General features: G+C 40.0%; 1 protein-coding gene across 9 annotated transcripts in view; it reads left to right on the top strand.

Annotated features, from left to right (window-relative positions):
* Positions 1-15,876, top strand: part of METTL8 (methyltransferase 8, tRNA N3-cytidine) — a 38,022-nt gene that overhangs the window by 5,325 nt on the left and 16,821 nt on the right. For 4 of the 9 annotated variants that reach the window (XR_014947955.1, XR_014947954.1, XM_032445839.2 and 1 more), the window contains exons 3-5: positions 453-553; positions 6,859-7,017; positions 8,466-8,557. Coding sequence is in view for 6 of the 9 variants with exons in the window: in XM_032445839.2 (XP_032301730.2) it covers positions 453-553; positions 6,859-7,017; positions 8,466-8,557 (352 nt within the window). In the remaining 3 variants the exon portion in view is untranslated. Of the gene's footprint in view, positions 1-26; positions 364-452; positions 554-6,858; positions 7,018-8,465; positions 8,558-10,272; positions 13,887-15,876 lie in introns of those variants that run through there. The other 5 variants (XR_014947956.1, XM_085552496.1, XM_085552494.1 and 2 more) reach the window with 4 other exon arrangements.

Raw genomic sequence — 15,876 nt, 5'->3', positions numbered from 1 at the left:
ATCCGCCCCGCCGCCCGCCGGGTACTGTAGTTCTCCGGGCGGAATTCGCCGGAGCACCCGCACTGTGCCTGAAGGGCCGGGGCTGCTCGCAGGGAGAAGAGTCGGGGCTCCGTGTCCGCCGGTGGCAGCCACTGTGATCTCCGGTCGCCGCGCTGAGGGATTGAAGTGAATGCAATGCGCACGGGAATACAGAGGTGCAAAGGAAAGAGTTCCATCCGAGGCTGTAAAAGGCAGGAGAGTTTTGTGAGAGATACTTGAGTCAAAAGAAGAAACTACAGCCGAAGCTGTGCCACCTGTGGGTACCGGGGTGTTGGCTGAGCAGGGCTGCACTGACCCAAGCAATTGAGCAGCGTGTGTCCTGCTGTGGGTGGGGAGTGGAGGAGGGTGTTTAAAACTCTGGATTTCTGGGCTCTGCGACACCTCCCTGAGTTGTGTGATACTTATTTTTTTAGAGCTGCTTCCTAAAAGTTGTCGCCATCAACAGCGTTTGGCAGAAGAGAAACTGGACTTCTGGAGACAAGCTTGTGTTCTTTCCTCCAAAGGCCCAAATGGGGTAATGTACAAGCTGTTGTTCCTTGTGTTTCCGTGTCTGTTCTCCAGGATCCCTGAGCGGGACCTGGCACATTTGCTGGTACAGTAACAGCAATGAGAGTCCAGTGCTGTGATGCTGTGGTGCATCGCCAGCATTTAGGGGCAGCAAGAGAAGGTGCAGGTCGGGCAGTTGCCGTTTTCCCTGTGGTACTCACGTGGCTCTGCACACTGGTGGTCACCTCAAGGGTGGCAAGGTCCACCCATCCAGGACCATCCAGGAAAATTATGTGTTTTGTGTTGATGCCAACGATCTTTGGTTTGTTGATAAAGTTATGTGCTCGGTATTTCATAGAAAGTACAGTTGAAAAACAACTGTAGTGGTTAAAAGATGAACTTGTACTTAAATGCACAGTAAGGATGTAGTTATAAACATGTGCATTTTCTTTTTCACTTACCTAAGCGTCAGCCAGCAGAGGGTGCACAGGTTAACAGGGAGGCCTTAGTTTTGAGCTGTTTGTCACGGATGGCTTCCTCTTGATGTTAAGCTTGCAAACAGATGAGTTCAATAAATCAGTTTTCTGTTATATTCTGATGGATAAGTAAGAATTGATATAAGTTAAGATAAGTTGAATTATCTCAGGAAAAAAAGGAAAAAACAGAGAATTTTCAGCAGGGAAGAGGGCATTGAAGGATTGTGCAGAACACTTACATATTTAAATGCCATACATATTTAAATTCCCTACAAGTATTCTGATCTGTGGGAAAACAACTTGTCTGTAAAGTTAAACAAAATCATGGGTTTTTGCAGGATTGTAACCTAAAGAATCGTGCATACATTTGTGTCTTCATTTCAGTGTATAAGAAATTTGTGCTGAGTGAACAGAATCTTCCTAACTTTAAGTTAATAGTTGTGTGATCTCTGAGCGTGCCTTTAGTAGGTGAAGGAGCAGAACAGTAAAGTCTGAAAATCATATTATAAATCGATTTAACATAAAATGGAAATTCCTTTCAAAAATTATTCTAAGATATTATTATATATTTTTAACTTCAGTTAGAATTAAAGTATTTTTTCACAAATTGAGGTGTTTTCTTCAGTTCAAATTCCTTACTGAAGCTTCATTTTAAAGTCAAAATAGTGTTTCATGGTGAAGCCAGCACATCTGCATTATAAATTGAAATGATACAGTCTCAACAAAACACTTGTCCCGGTAAAAACAAAAGCTTCCATATACATATATACATAGAAAGTGTTAACAGAATCATTACATTTGGGGGACAAGCTTCTGTAAGAATTTTTTATCCCCTGCCAAGTCAAGTAAGAGAAGAAACAGGAGCTCAAGTTTAGGATAGGGCTGATTACATTAGTCACTTAAAGCAATTTAGGAATTGAATTGCGTATATTTACACATAGAATTAATTCAGATAAAACACTTCTGTTAGTTGTTTTATGTTCATGGCACTCACGTTGATTAAAGATTTAGAAAATAAAATGCATCTCTGTTTCTGAAGTAACCATTCCTTTCTTTGTTGCTGGCTGTTCACATCTCTGATCTTGCATTTGCCATTATTTTGTCTTCATTTGCATTTTTAAACTGTTTTCACTACCTTAAAAACATATTAAAGATTGCAGTCAATTCCCTCAGTACTGAAGATAAAGCTTCCTTTGCTTCCACTGTCTTCCAGACAATCAGATGCATACGCCAGTGTAAACTAGTGCTGCAGTTCATAGTCTCAATTGAAAAACGTTTTCCTTTTTTTTGTGGGAATGGTGCAGTGATTGCTTCTTTAAAATAAAAGAATAAAGAAAATTCAACTCAGAGTTTTGTAAGATATTGCAAAAATGGTTTATGTTGCAGAATAATTTTTACAGGAATGTCAAGGGAAAATAGTGGATATTCTCCAAATTAGGAAATTTAGTAGTAATATTTTTAAACCCTCAAGGATTTTTAGCTGTCTGCTTGTCCCTAATAATAGTCCATTATATAGTACTTACATATATTATTTCATCCCAAATAATATACCTTCAAGCTATGTTGCTGTTTTTACTGGATATGTAATGGTCTGAGTAATTTTTTTGCAGGCAAAAGAGTAATATCATCCTTCCTCATCTCTGTCTCCCATTGCCCTCATACAGTCTATTCTTTTCTTAACCTATTTGCACAGACTACCTGAAAGGTCTGTAGGAGCAGTCTTTTCTTTCTTAACACTTTCGTATATGTGGTTAAAAGTACATCTGGTTGCTGGTTAGTTGCCTGAGTCTTGTTTGTTTGCATCTGCTGTTGCTTTTTAACCAATGTAAACTGTTGCCCCGCAGGAGTCAGTGTAGTATTTTGTTTCTCCTTATTAATCAAAATATTTTTTGTTTTTCTTTTCCCCTTGATGTGTAGCCAGTGCTCTTCAGTATTTTCTGAAAGTTGCTGTGCGCCCACAGGGATGGCTGCATCATCCCAGTGATGATGGGAAGGAAAAACATTTGAGAGTTTTAGATCTGCTGAGTTTGAGAAATTTGGAAATATCTTTGTGTTTCAACTGGGCACTTCTTGTAAAGCGAGTCATTGAAGAACTAGTTGTGAAGCCCCAGAAGGGGGTAGAATAGAATTTGTATTTGTAGAATAGAATAGCAGTATATATTCACTTCATGAATGAATTTGGTTGATAGCAAAGTCTCTTTGTTTCTTGCTTCCATCCTTCCTTCCTCCCCTCTTCATTTGGCCTCCTAAGAAATACCGAGCATGTATTTAGAAAGAAAAGGACTTCTGATAATTAGTAATTATACTTTCAGTGCTACCATTGTCATAAGGAGTTTTTCGCTTTGTGTTCGTGATCACTTACTACTCGCATCTGTTTTGTACAGCTAAGCTGTTTGATGGTGATAAAATATGCCAGCATATGCTTTATAGGGGGGCATTTAGATTTGATTATCAAGTGTTGTGTAGATAAGCTTCTAGGTTCCAAGTAGAACTAATGATATGAAAATCACTTTTTCCATGATATCTTTCTGAACAGAAATGTAATGGAAGCTATACATAGTCTTCCTAGTACAGGCTCATGTTTTTCTTTGTAATGGTGACTCTGTATATGGGTAGGCTCAGTAATTGCGAATGGAAGGACTTGTTAGCTCTGCAGCAAGAAATCAGTTGTGTGTCACAAGGTTTTCATCATTAGCTTAACTGAAACTAGTTTCTCAGACAAAAATGGGGAGATGTTTTTTTTCTGTTTTTTCCTGACACCTATTTCAGAATTCATGCTTCTTAAGGACATTATTCATCAGTGAAGTGGTTTACATATGTTTTGGTGTGAACTTCGCTGTTTAAAACAAGATTAGAACAGTTCTTCTCTCCTACATCTCTAATTTTATCTGTGTGGATGTAACTGCTTTGAGATTTTAATGCCAACATCCATCATAAATGCTTAACTTGTTGTCTACCTGGCAGATGACATGTGTACCTTCTTCCACATGTTCACCTTCACCACGCTTTTCTAAAGGTGCTGTGTTAAAATGTTTGGGAGGGGAGAGTTTTCTTAAGGTTATTCCTTCTTTGTAGCAGTAATTTTAAAGGTTAAAATGCGAAGCTCCACAGGGGAAAATATATCTTCTGTTTGCTTTTGAGCACGGTTACTGAGTGTGTAGTTGCTTTAAAGCTTTTTCTCCCCTGAAAACCAGCCGAAGCTTCTACAAAAAGGGCATTTTCAATGTATTGCAGTGTCATGATAAGATCCTTAAAGGTAAAGGTTGGATTGCTTAGATTAATAATCAAGCTTTCCTGACTGTAGCTCTGAACAAGGAAATAATTTCTGATTCTTTCAGACATTTTTTGCTGACATTGCTTCAGGATATGATCATCTTATCTGACAAAGAAAAAGGCTTGCTGCCTATTTCATTAACAAAATCAATTAGAGAAATAATCAAGGAATGACTCACTTCTGAAAATGAAAATTAGTCTTCCAAACAACATAAATGCTCTTAGACCTTCTAGTAGCCAGATTGCCTATTGATCTCACGATCTGTGGGTCACTGTATCTCTTAGATAAGTGCACGCCTCCAAGGAACTTCTTGATGTTTAATGCTGGATGCAACAGTGAACTTAACTTCCCTGCCTTCCTCTCTATCCTTGCATTTTCTTGATATTTCAGAATTTATCAGTTAAACTTGTGTAATTATCGCTCAGAAGATCATATTCTCATAAAAAGAGCTGCCTCTCTGGATTTTTACTGGTGCTGGATCATCTTAGTCATCTGACTATAATTTCCATCTGTGCATCTTTTCATGTTCTTACTGAGATATTTAGAAAGCCAAGAAAAATTATGTGACTAGCCTCCCAGCTGAATCATTGTATTTTATGCTGAATATAAATGCTGTGACAGGAAATGTGAGATACTAACTCAGGTCTTTTTGAATGATTGAAGGAGGAAGGGGATTTGTAAACAGTTTGCAGTGTAATCACGGAATCTTTATCCAGGCACTTTTATTATTTAATGATGATAATTTTTAATCAAAATTTTGTGATAATTTTTGTGGTTTTGTTTTGTGTTTCTTTTCTACTTGGTTTTGTGACCAAGACTGCATTAATGTAAATTTTGTTTTGCAGAAATTGTCAAGGTGTGGTAGTTTTTATGTCTCACTGTTGCTATTTCATAATGTTTCGTATGTGTTAATAATGGTGCATCTTGTTATGAAAAATGGTTCATTCATATTTTCAGGGAAGAAGTAAAATGGATTGTATTAACTTTAGTGTAAACTGGACTTGTTTTAGTTGATCAGCTACATCAAAAACAAAAAGCCATCATGAAATCGTGGAAATTTGAAGAGGTTTTAATATTTTTTAATAGGATTAAATGTTGCATTTTCCCTGTATGGTGATGCCCCATATCCTGATAGAGCATTGCAGGCCTGGTAGCAAGGATGTAACAGTGTATATATTTGGCATTGGCGGCCAAAAGGTTTAAAAAACATTTTGTTTAATCTTAGACAAATAGAGAGAAATTTTAATCTTATTTTTTCCTCTTGTATTTCTGTAGGCTTAAAATGAATAAACAGTGCCCTTTAAAAAGTATGACTCATTCCAAAGTACACCTTAAATGAGGAGTTGTTCATTTAATTGAAGTAACTCCTTTGCCAGGCTTTGTATTGATGTGTACAAATTAATCTGTTTTTATTCATGGTACAAGACTTGTGATCAAACAGGAGGATTTTCCTCAAGATAAAAATCTTCCTTTTGTTACCAATTTGCACAGAGTGTTTTCTAATAATGCCTGTACTTAAACTGCGCCTGTTCTTTTGTAACTACATTTTGTATTTCCAGTGTGCTAAATTTGTATGCATGGCGTATGCAGCAGAAGCACTCAAAAAAAAAAAAAAAAAGAACTAAGAGTCATTTTTAAAGTCACATACAGAGCAGCTGAAGGAAATAAGAACTAAAGCACATCAGAGTAAATCTAGGAGGAGGAATAATTCATTTTACTTATCTTCAAGAAAGCCTACATTAACAAGAATATGCCAAAAATAAAACACAAACAAAATCCCAACAAGACAAAATTCTGGTACTAGCTACACACATTTGTTATCTTTTATTAGTGATATGGTATGAAGAGATTCCATCTAAAGTAAAATACAGTAACAGATGACAGCTGTACGTGTAATAGAAAAACACAGAAACAAGCATTTTGTAATTAGCATGACAGGAGAGCTGTAACTGGACCATCTTGAAGGTCTCTTCTGATCCAAGCCATTCTATGAGTCATTCTATGAAATTTAACATCTAAAACCATTGATTTCTATGGGGGCACGGAGTGGGGTTCAGCAGAATACAAAGCAGAAATTTTGGAAGCCTTTCTGGTGCATAATGTTGACACTTTTTGAATCTTTCTTGTATAAAAGAACAAAATCACAATTCTAGAATTGAATATTTGACGACTGTTTCCTGGTGAATGGGGTGAAAAATGTGAAGTCCAGTGACAATGTGTACCCTTTTGAACGAGTAGTTTAATTACTGATCACTCTTTGCTCATCTTTTTTTAAAGATGCAATGTCAAACTTGGTTTGTTGTTTTGCTGTGTTCATTTTCCACTGGCAGTTTGGACTTTAAAATTACACCGAAAAAATTTACCTTTCTAGTTTTGTTGCAGTAGCCTGCTTTGGGACTGCTTGGACTTTCAGTACACTTGGGGGATATTGCTGCTCTTTAAAAAGCATTTAAATGGATATTACAGTACTAGATTATTACTAAAGTTGATATTGGTTCTTGATTATTTGACCAGTTTCTTTTCCAAGTGACATAAACAACTAAATTATGGCAAAACGGTAATTTGAGTTAATTGTATTTTCAGATCTCTGAACAAAATGAATTTCATTACAAGGCTTTCTGCTTTGTGTCTCTGCAAAAAAACCAATATGCAGCAAAGGCACCAGAGTAGTCGGCGGCCAGCTGTTCCACTTGGATCACGGATTTTAAGTGACCCTTCCAAAGTTTTTGAGCATAACATGTGGTAAGATGTCTATTTGAGGATTATTTTCATATTTGTCTATATAATTTACTATAATGAATAATGTATATTTATAAATATGTATTATATGCCAATGCGTGTGTGTATGTTTGTATACATACGAATAAAACAGTAGACTAAGAATTGGTTTTGAAAGGTATTGCTAAAGAGGACTTCATAAATAGCCTTGACACTATGAGTTTTCAGTGGCTTGTGTAAAAAGCTGAGTATGTAGTCATGTGATGAAAGGCAAAATAATTCTGCAATGAATTAGAAAACAGAAAGTGCAGAGGGTCAGTACTATATGTTTTAATGGCAGAAATGTATCAAAAATATCACATAATGTATTAGCATTGTGTTCTACAACTGACACCACATCAAAAAGAACCTGTGCTCTTCTAAAAGTGTACTGAAGATCTTACAAGTACTTCATCAGAGATTGCATGCAATGGTTAAAAAAAAAACAAGACGAACTCAAAAGACCAGAAAAACACAAATCGTAATGTAAATAATCAATGCACTAGCAGAGAAAACAATAACTTATGTTAATAAGAGTAATAATTGCTCTGATAAGCAGCTGTGAATCTCTATTTCTAAAAGGTATTTTCATGATCAATGGGGGGCCAGCAAACAGTGAGAATCCTGCTGAACACTGTTGGAAAACTGTCTTAGGAAATACGATTGATAAGACTAGGAGTTTACTCTGTGGAATGGAGATGAACAAGTTGAAACTATAAAGAACAGTATAGTGGTAAAGAATTGTTAGAAGAATCTATCTAGAAAGTAGGAAAACATCTTCCTATGCTATCAGGAAAACCAGGAATTTTTAATCCTGTAGTTCATGATTTAAGAAGAAGGAATATTTGACAAAAGGAGAAACAGGGCATTTAAAGAATGAACAAAAAATCATTTTCTGCATAGTTTTAAAATATATTTTGAATTCTGCCACATGATTTTTGAGGGCAAATATTTAGCAAGTTCTGAAAACAGACAGAATGTGACTAATGATAATGATTACATTATCCATTAATGATAACGGATAATGATAATGGATAATATAACATGGGGATTACAGACCAGAAACTTCAGGGATAGATTTAAGGCATAAGAGAACTAAAAATTAAGTTACGTATATATATCACTGATTACAGAACAGGAAGATTGGTTTTAGAGACAGTGAACTCTTTTCAGGATAGATGTAGTCCTATTCTTAATAAATAATGCATATTCCTTAGCCCAAATGCAGCTTGAAGCTTTTTCTTAATCATTTCATTTGACTTTTACCTGACTAATAATTTTTGTCTGTCACAGGCTGAAGCTTTTTTTTTTTCCAACTCTGTCAAAAGCAAACAAATTTGAGACATTGCAGCTAATTTGTGATTGTTTTCCCCAGAAGATGATTATGAAAAATCATATTTAAAGGCTGATTCTTCATTTACCTTTTCTTGCAGGGACCACATGCAATGGTCACAGGAAGAAGAGGAGCGTGCCAAGGAAAAAGCAGCAGAGAACTCGCTTGTGAAAGTCCAGTTGGAAGATCAAGGTAAGAAATCTGTAATTACTTTAAAATAATCTCATTTTAACATCAATTATTAAAGCACTTAATGAAGTTTTGAAATCCAATAGTACTCCTTTTATTTTTGTGTTCTCTGCTCAAAGGGGATTGTCCTAAGGTGTGTTTTTCTAGTAATTAATTTACTTAAGTGATTTTGATTTTTGGAAGAGCAACAAGATGTATGTAAAACAATTAAATCAGTTTGGCACAGTTGTGAGGAAAGACTTCTTTAGTAAAAGTTCTTTAGGATAAAATTCCTACTAAACAGACTGTTAGCTTGATCAAAGGAGAAGTGACTTTGCAGCCAGCTGAGGTGCTGGGAATGAAAATTCCCATGTGCAATATTCAAATCCTTTTAAATGATTTGTTAAGTGTTTAGAGAGTTAATGTTTGTACGTGGCACTATATTTCTGTTAAGTGCCAGGAAAGTTATGGTGATCCCAGCTGGCCCCAGCTTGCTGCATTGGTCAAACTGAAGTACTTCACTTTGTGTGGAAGGTGGTCCAAAACATCATATGGAGCCTGTCCTACAAATGATTAGGGAATCCCATACCTGTCTTTAGAGACAAAACTTAAAATGATGTGTGTTTCTGAAGAACCACTGCTCTAGGCTCAAACTGGTAAACTAAATCTTAGACTGAATTCGCTAGTAGTTATGTATGCTAAAGGTGGAGTATTAATTTGGTTGTAATCTAGAAGATCAAATTCTTAATTTGTTCCTTTAATATAAAGATATTCTGAAAACAATTATTTGGGTGGGCAAGAGTTTACCTAGCATGTTTTGAACATGTAGAATTAGATAGTGTCATTATGACCCTGTTCTCAGTTTTATTGATATAACCAGAGCAAATGTTCGAGTGTATGTGAATTACCTATGAGTGCATTTTGGTGTGTGTGCTCTCCACCACTTTGTCATCTGCCCTTTTCTTTTCTTGTGTCTCTCATTCTTAATCCAGGAGTACAATGTTTGCTTTTCAAAACTGCCATCTGGTATTTTCATTATTTTTGTATGAATAGTTGCAAAAGAGATCATGATTAAAAAGTAAATATGTAACCATGTAACTCATGGAATCTTTCATTGGTAACCTACAGTCAATTAGAACTTAGTGTGAGCTGGTGAGAAATGAAATAATCAAGCATTTGTCAAAAAATAAAAGAATCCAAGATGATTCCCCATGAATGCCTCTCTGTTTAGGAGCTGAATAGGTTTCTGAAACTGTTCGTTCAGAAAGCTTAAGCTTAATGGAAGTATGTTTTGGCCTATTTGTGTTAACAGTGAACTGGATGGAAGTTAATGAGCAGGTTATTTTGGAGCCTTGGAAACTGCAGTAAGGGAAAAAGAAAAGATAGATTTCAGCTATCTTGAAATCACTAAAATAGAATAGTTCTGGTGAGCCTTAGTAAAACGAGATGTTAAAGTGAATGAGTGAGTGAATCCATGATCATAGTTTTAGGAATTTAATTTAGGTATTAGCATGTTTGATGTGTTTGATTTCTTCTTAGGTCTGATTGTCAGTGCATGAAATACATATCAGAATAGATTTTGTTTTGGAGAAAAATCAAATGGACTAAGAAAGGGACTTTTTTGGTTGTTGCTGTCTCAAAAGGTTATATCTTAATTTCTTTATAGATTTTATGGGCTTTGGAAAAAGTAGTAGTAAGGCTTTGTCATGGTTTAATAATTTTGTAATTTTTGCTATCAGTATTCCACATCATAACATCATATAAAGCATGAATAATTTTACTGAATCTGCAACTTATCAGAAGAAGACTACATCTCCCAGGGAACAACACGATAGGTCACGGGACCTGGACTCTATATTAACTCTGTCGCAGAACAGACTGACGTCTTTCGAGTTCTGGCGTTCAGGGGAGTGTGTGGGAGCCTTCAGCCGTTCGCCTAGATTCACAGTAGGCCTCTCGGTTACGGGACTCATTCTCTCTCCTATTTTGCTTGATTCGTTAGCTCAATTTCAATTATATTGTATTATATTGTGTTATCCTGTATTTCGATATAGTATTTAGTAAATAAGTGTGCCTCCTTAGATCGTTGCCGCTGTTTTCTTTTCCTAATTAACTTTTTCCTTTCGGCCTAGGGCCCCTCCGGGGCCTACGGCCCCCTGTCACGGACGCAGGTGGATTTTTAGTTCAAACCGTGACAGATTTTGGTGGAGAATGCGGGCAAATTGAGTTGCTGTTTTTTCTGTGTTTTCTTCTGTTGCTCTTTTAGCTTTTAACAGAGCTACGAGTTTTTTTCCCTGTTAAGGAGCTATCTCGTGTTTGGGATTCTGCACCTGCGAGCTTGACCTTGAAAGTCCAGGCGGACTGCCAATACTCCGGTATATTTTATAAACACTGCTGAGCTTTGTTTTCTTTTACTTTTCTCTCTCTATTGGAGGAAAAAAGATGTTTTCTCTACTAAATTTGTTTTACCAGGGACTGTGTGCCATTGGTTCCTTTTTTGAGACGCTCCGAACATATTGGGCCATGTTTAAGCTAGCCACTTTTCCTTATGGAGCTATACAATTGTATAATGGATTGAAAGCATGGTTAGCAATGCTCACTTCGTATCTGTATACAGCTCCAGAGGGAGCAACTAATGCAACTAATTATACAGAAATGGTGATTTTTAAGCGTGCTCCTCTTTCTTTCTATGAATCCTTTATGCAGTTTTTGAATGATCAGTGGGTCACACTCTTAATCTCCCTGAACTTACTGTTGATTATTGTAATAATCTCACTCAGTATCTGGATTTATAACATCCGGAGGAAGTCTTCCCTAGAACCAGAGAATACTGAGTGGCAGGGAATTGAAGAGATTCTCAAAGGACAGACATCTTCAGTGTTATGGAGCTTCACTCCTGAACACTTGAAGAATCCTGAGAGTTTGATTGCATATTTGAGGCAGGAATGTTGTGGCTCAGGCAGATCTCAGGAGGCACAAATGATTTTGGGCCTAGCTAATGCTTATTGGGCCTTAGTCAATACCATTCCTGAGAGAGAGAGTCTTAGAGCTGAGGCAGAAAAACTTTGGACTGAGAAGGTAGAGAGAGAAAAAGCTTTTGAAGCTGAGAGAAAAGATCTCCTGTACCAACGAGACTCAATCTGGTACGAGAAAGAGAGTCTTAGAGCTGACGCAGAAAAACTTTGGGATGAGAAAAGCTCCCTGCAATCCCAACTCAACACTCTCCAGACTGAGCGCGACGCCCTCCGGTCCGAGCACGACACTCTCCAGTCCGAGCACAGCGCCCTCCGGTCCGAGTACAACACTCTCCAGACTGAGCGCGATGCCCTCCGGACCGAGCACAATGCCCTCCAGACCGAGCACAACACTCTCCAGTCCAAGTATGACGCCGTCCAGTCTGAGTGCGGCACCCTCCAGGCCAAGCATGATGCCTTCCAATCCAACTGCGACACCCTCCAGTCCGAGCACAACACTCTTCAGTCTGTGCATAATGCCCTCCAGTCCGAGCATAACGCTCTTCAGACTGAGCACAATGCCCTCCAGACCGAGCACAACACTCTTCAGTCCGAGCATAATGCCCTCCGGTCCGAGCACGACGCTCTCCAGTCCGAGCACGGCGCCCTCCGGTCCGAGCATGACACTCTCCAGACTGAGCGCGATGCCCTCCGGTCCGAGCATGACACTCTCCAGACTGAGCGCGATGCCCTCCGGTCCGAGCATGACACTCTCCAGACTGAGCGCGATGCCCTCCGGTCCGAGCACGACACTCTCCAGTCCGAGCACAGCGCCCTCCTGTGTAAGTGCGTCGATCTCCAGTTCAAACATGACTCTATTGACTCGTTGTACACTGACCTCAAGGCCGACTACAACGCCCTCAAAGCCAGTCGCAGCACCCTCCGGTCTGTGTACGACGAGCTCCTGTCTGACTACGACGCTCTCCAGTCTGAACACAAAGACCTCCAGTCCAGGTACGACAATCTCCGGGCAGAATGCGACACCCTCAAGTCTGAACCGTATGTACTCCAACTTAACCAACCACCGGGGGCACCAGATACAATGTTGGTTGCCCCTGTAAGAGGGCGAAAAACAAAACGAGTTTCAACTCAGATAGAGAAAATGCAGAAGGAGTTAGAAGAGCGGAGGGACTCAGGAGAGCAGGGGGACTCAGGAGAGCAGGGGGACTCAGGAGAGCAGGGGGACTCAGGAGGTCAGGGGGACTCAGGAGAGCAGGAGGAGTCAGAAGACCAGAGGAAGTCGGCGGAGCAGAGGTTGTTAGAGCAGTATAAGAAGATGTTAGAGGAGGAGAAGAAGTCAGAGGAGCAGAGAAAGTTAGGAGAGAGAAAGTTAGGAGAGAGGAAGAAGGAGGAAGGTCGCCTGGAGGAAATAACACAAGCGTCAGAGTCAGGGTCAGAGTCAGACGAGGAGCCAAAAGCTAAATTTTCTTTACGAGAATTTCTCGAGTCCAAACTTATAGATGGGGCAGCCTCATCAACACAGCTGCCAACATTAACACCTGAGACTCCTGATAGAGCAAAAGGTGAGCAAAGTATTACGACCATTATTGATCGATCTTTTAAACTGAGTGAAATTCGAGATCTGAGAAAGGATTTCACACGTCAGCCAAAAGAAAATATGGTCACTTGGTTACTTCGCTGCTGGGACAATGGTGCCAACAGTGCGTGGCTCGATGGCAGTGAAGCTCGCCAACTGGGTAGCATTTCCAGGGACTCACGTGTGGACAGAGGTATAGGCACATGCCAAAATCAGTCCTACACCCTCTGGAAGCGGATGTTGATAGCGGTAAGAGATAGATTCCCCTTTAAACGGGACTTGGAGCCTGAGAAAAAGAAATGGACTGATATGGAGAAAGGTATCCAATTTTTGAGAGAAAGGGCTCTGGTGGAAATGCTCTACAGCCCCCAGTTCAATCGTAACAATCCAAACCAATTACATGATCCTGAAGCAGTCCACGTTCCACGACAAATGTGGCGTGACTTTACAAAGGCAGCTCCAGAAAAGCATGCCAGTGCACTTGCATTGGTATATGGCAAAGGGGAAAGAAAGCCCCTTGTAAATGAGCTAATTAGCAGACTTCAGGAGCTTGAATTATTTATAAGCGCTACAGAAGTTAAGCTTTATACTTCAGCCATTGTCCAAATGGGAAAAAAAAATAGTGGAAAGGTTAGACAAAGTGGAGGAAACACAAAGTGATATTATTGACAAATTGGCTAATGTGCCTGATGTAGATGAATCCACGGTGGTACCAGATGATGGAAATCAGGATTTCCACGATCACCTATTGAGAGAGCTAAACAACATGAGTTCCTCTCGACCTGTATCATCGAAAATCTCAACCATAAAAAAGAGACGTCCTCGTATTCAAGCAAACGACAATGATAAGACCATACGTTTTGCTTTGTTGTATTTCTTGAGTAATCATGGGGAGGATATAAAGAAGTGGTATAACTCATCCACTTCTGCACTTCAGGCACGAGTGAAAGAATTACAATCCAAAACAACCACCAAGGTGAACTCTTCCAAACGGGGGAGAGTTCCAGTTGCTGCAAGTCAACGAGGTAAACAATAGAGGGGCCCTGCCCCCAGCCAGGGGGGGGAAAGGGACAACAGAGTATACTGGACTGTGTGGATTAAGTGGCCTGGCACATCTCAACCACAGAAATATAAAGCCTTGGTGGACACTGGTGCACAATGCACCCTAATGCCCTCAAGTCACCAAGGGACACAACCAATTTATATCCATGGAGTGACTGGGGGTTCCCAAGAATTGACTATGTTGGAGGCCGAAATAAGCCTCACTGGTAAAAACTGGCGAATGCACCCTATTGTGACTGGTCCAGAGGCTCCATGTATACTGGGAATCGATTACCTTAGGATGGGATATTTCAAGGATCCCAAGGGGTATCGATGGGCCTTTGGGATAGCTGCTGTAAACACAAATGGTGTTAAGCAGCTGTCAACTTTACCTGGTCTGTCAGATGATCCTTCTGCTGTGGGGTTGCTCCAGGTAAAAGACCAAGAGGTACCAATTGCCACCAAAGTGGTTCACAGACGGCAGTACCGCACCAATAGGGACTCATTGCTCCCCATTCAAAAGCTAATTCGCCAATTAGAAAATCAGGGAGTGATTAGCAAAACGCACTCGCCTTTTAACAGCCCCATATGGCCAGTGCGTAAAACCAGTGGGGAATGGAGGCTGACGGTAGATTACCGTGGCCTGAATGAAGTCACACCTCCATTAAGTGCTGCTGTACCAGACATGCTAGAACTCCAGTATGAATTGGAGTCAAAAGAAGCTAGGTGGTATGCCACCATTGATATTGCTAATGCCTTCTTTTCCATCCCATTGGCTGCAAAATGTAGGCCACAGTTTGCTTTTACCTGGAGAGGTATTCAGTATACCTGGAACCGTTTACCCCAGGGGTGGAAGCACAGCCCAACAATTTGCCATGGATTGATCCAAGCTGTTTTGGAACAGGGTAATGCTCCTGAACACTTGCAGTATATTGATGACATTGTGGTGTGGGGCCATACAGCAGCAGAGGTTTCCAAGAAAGGGAAACAGATAATCCAAATTCTTTTGCAAGCTGGTTTTGCCATTAAGCGCAGCAAGGTGAAGGGGCCTGCCCAGGAAATCCAGTTCTTAGGTATAAAATGGCAAGATGGACGTCGTCACATTCCAGCAGATGTGATTGACAAAATCACTGCTATGTCTCCGCCCACAAATAAAACAGAGACCCAATCTTTTCTGGGAGTAGTGGGCTTTTGGAGAATGCATGTCCCAAACTACAGCCACATAGTGAGCCCTCTCTATCAGGTAACACGGAAGAAGAATAATTTCTCATGGGGTCCTGAGCAGCAGCAGGCTTTTGAGCAGATAAAACAAGAAATAGCCCGTGCCGTGGCCTTGGGGCCAGTACGGACGGGACAGGATGTGAAGAACATCCTCTACACTGCTGCTGGAGAGAAAGGTCCCACCTGGAGTTTGTGGCAAAGAGCCTCAGGAGAGACCCGAGGCCGACCCCTAGGATTTTGGAGTCGAGCATATAAAGGGTCTGAGGAGCGCTACACTCCAACTGAGAAGGAGATCTTAGCCGTGTATGAGGGGGTTCGGGCTGCTTCTGAAGTAGTTGGGACAGAGGTTCAGCTTCTTCTAGCACCTCGCTTGCCAGTAATAAACTGGATGTTTAAAGGACAGGTTCCCTCCACCCATCATGCTACTGATGCCACTTGGAGTAAGTGGATTTCATTAATTACTCAACGAGCTCGAATGGGAAAACTCAGCCGTCCTGGAATTCTAGAAGTGATCATGGACTGGCCTGAGA

Source organism: Coturnix japonica, chromosome 7, assembly GCF_054131305.1.
Source record: "Coturnix japonica strain WE chromosome 7, WE-NBRP24, whole genome shotgun sequence".
NCBI classification, from domain to species: Eukaryota; Metazoa; Chordata; class Aves; order Galliformes; family Phasianidae; genus Coturnix; species Coturnix japonica.
The sequence above is the reverse complement of the archived record's forward strand: the minus strand, read 5'-3'. Positions and strand labels throughout refer to the sequence as shown.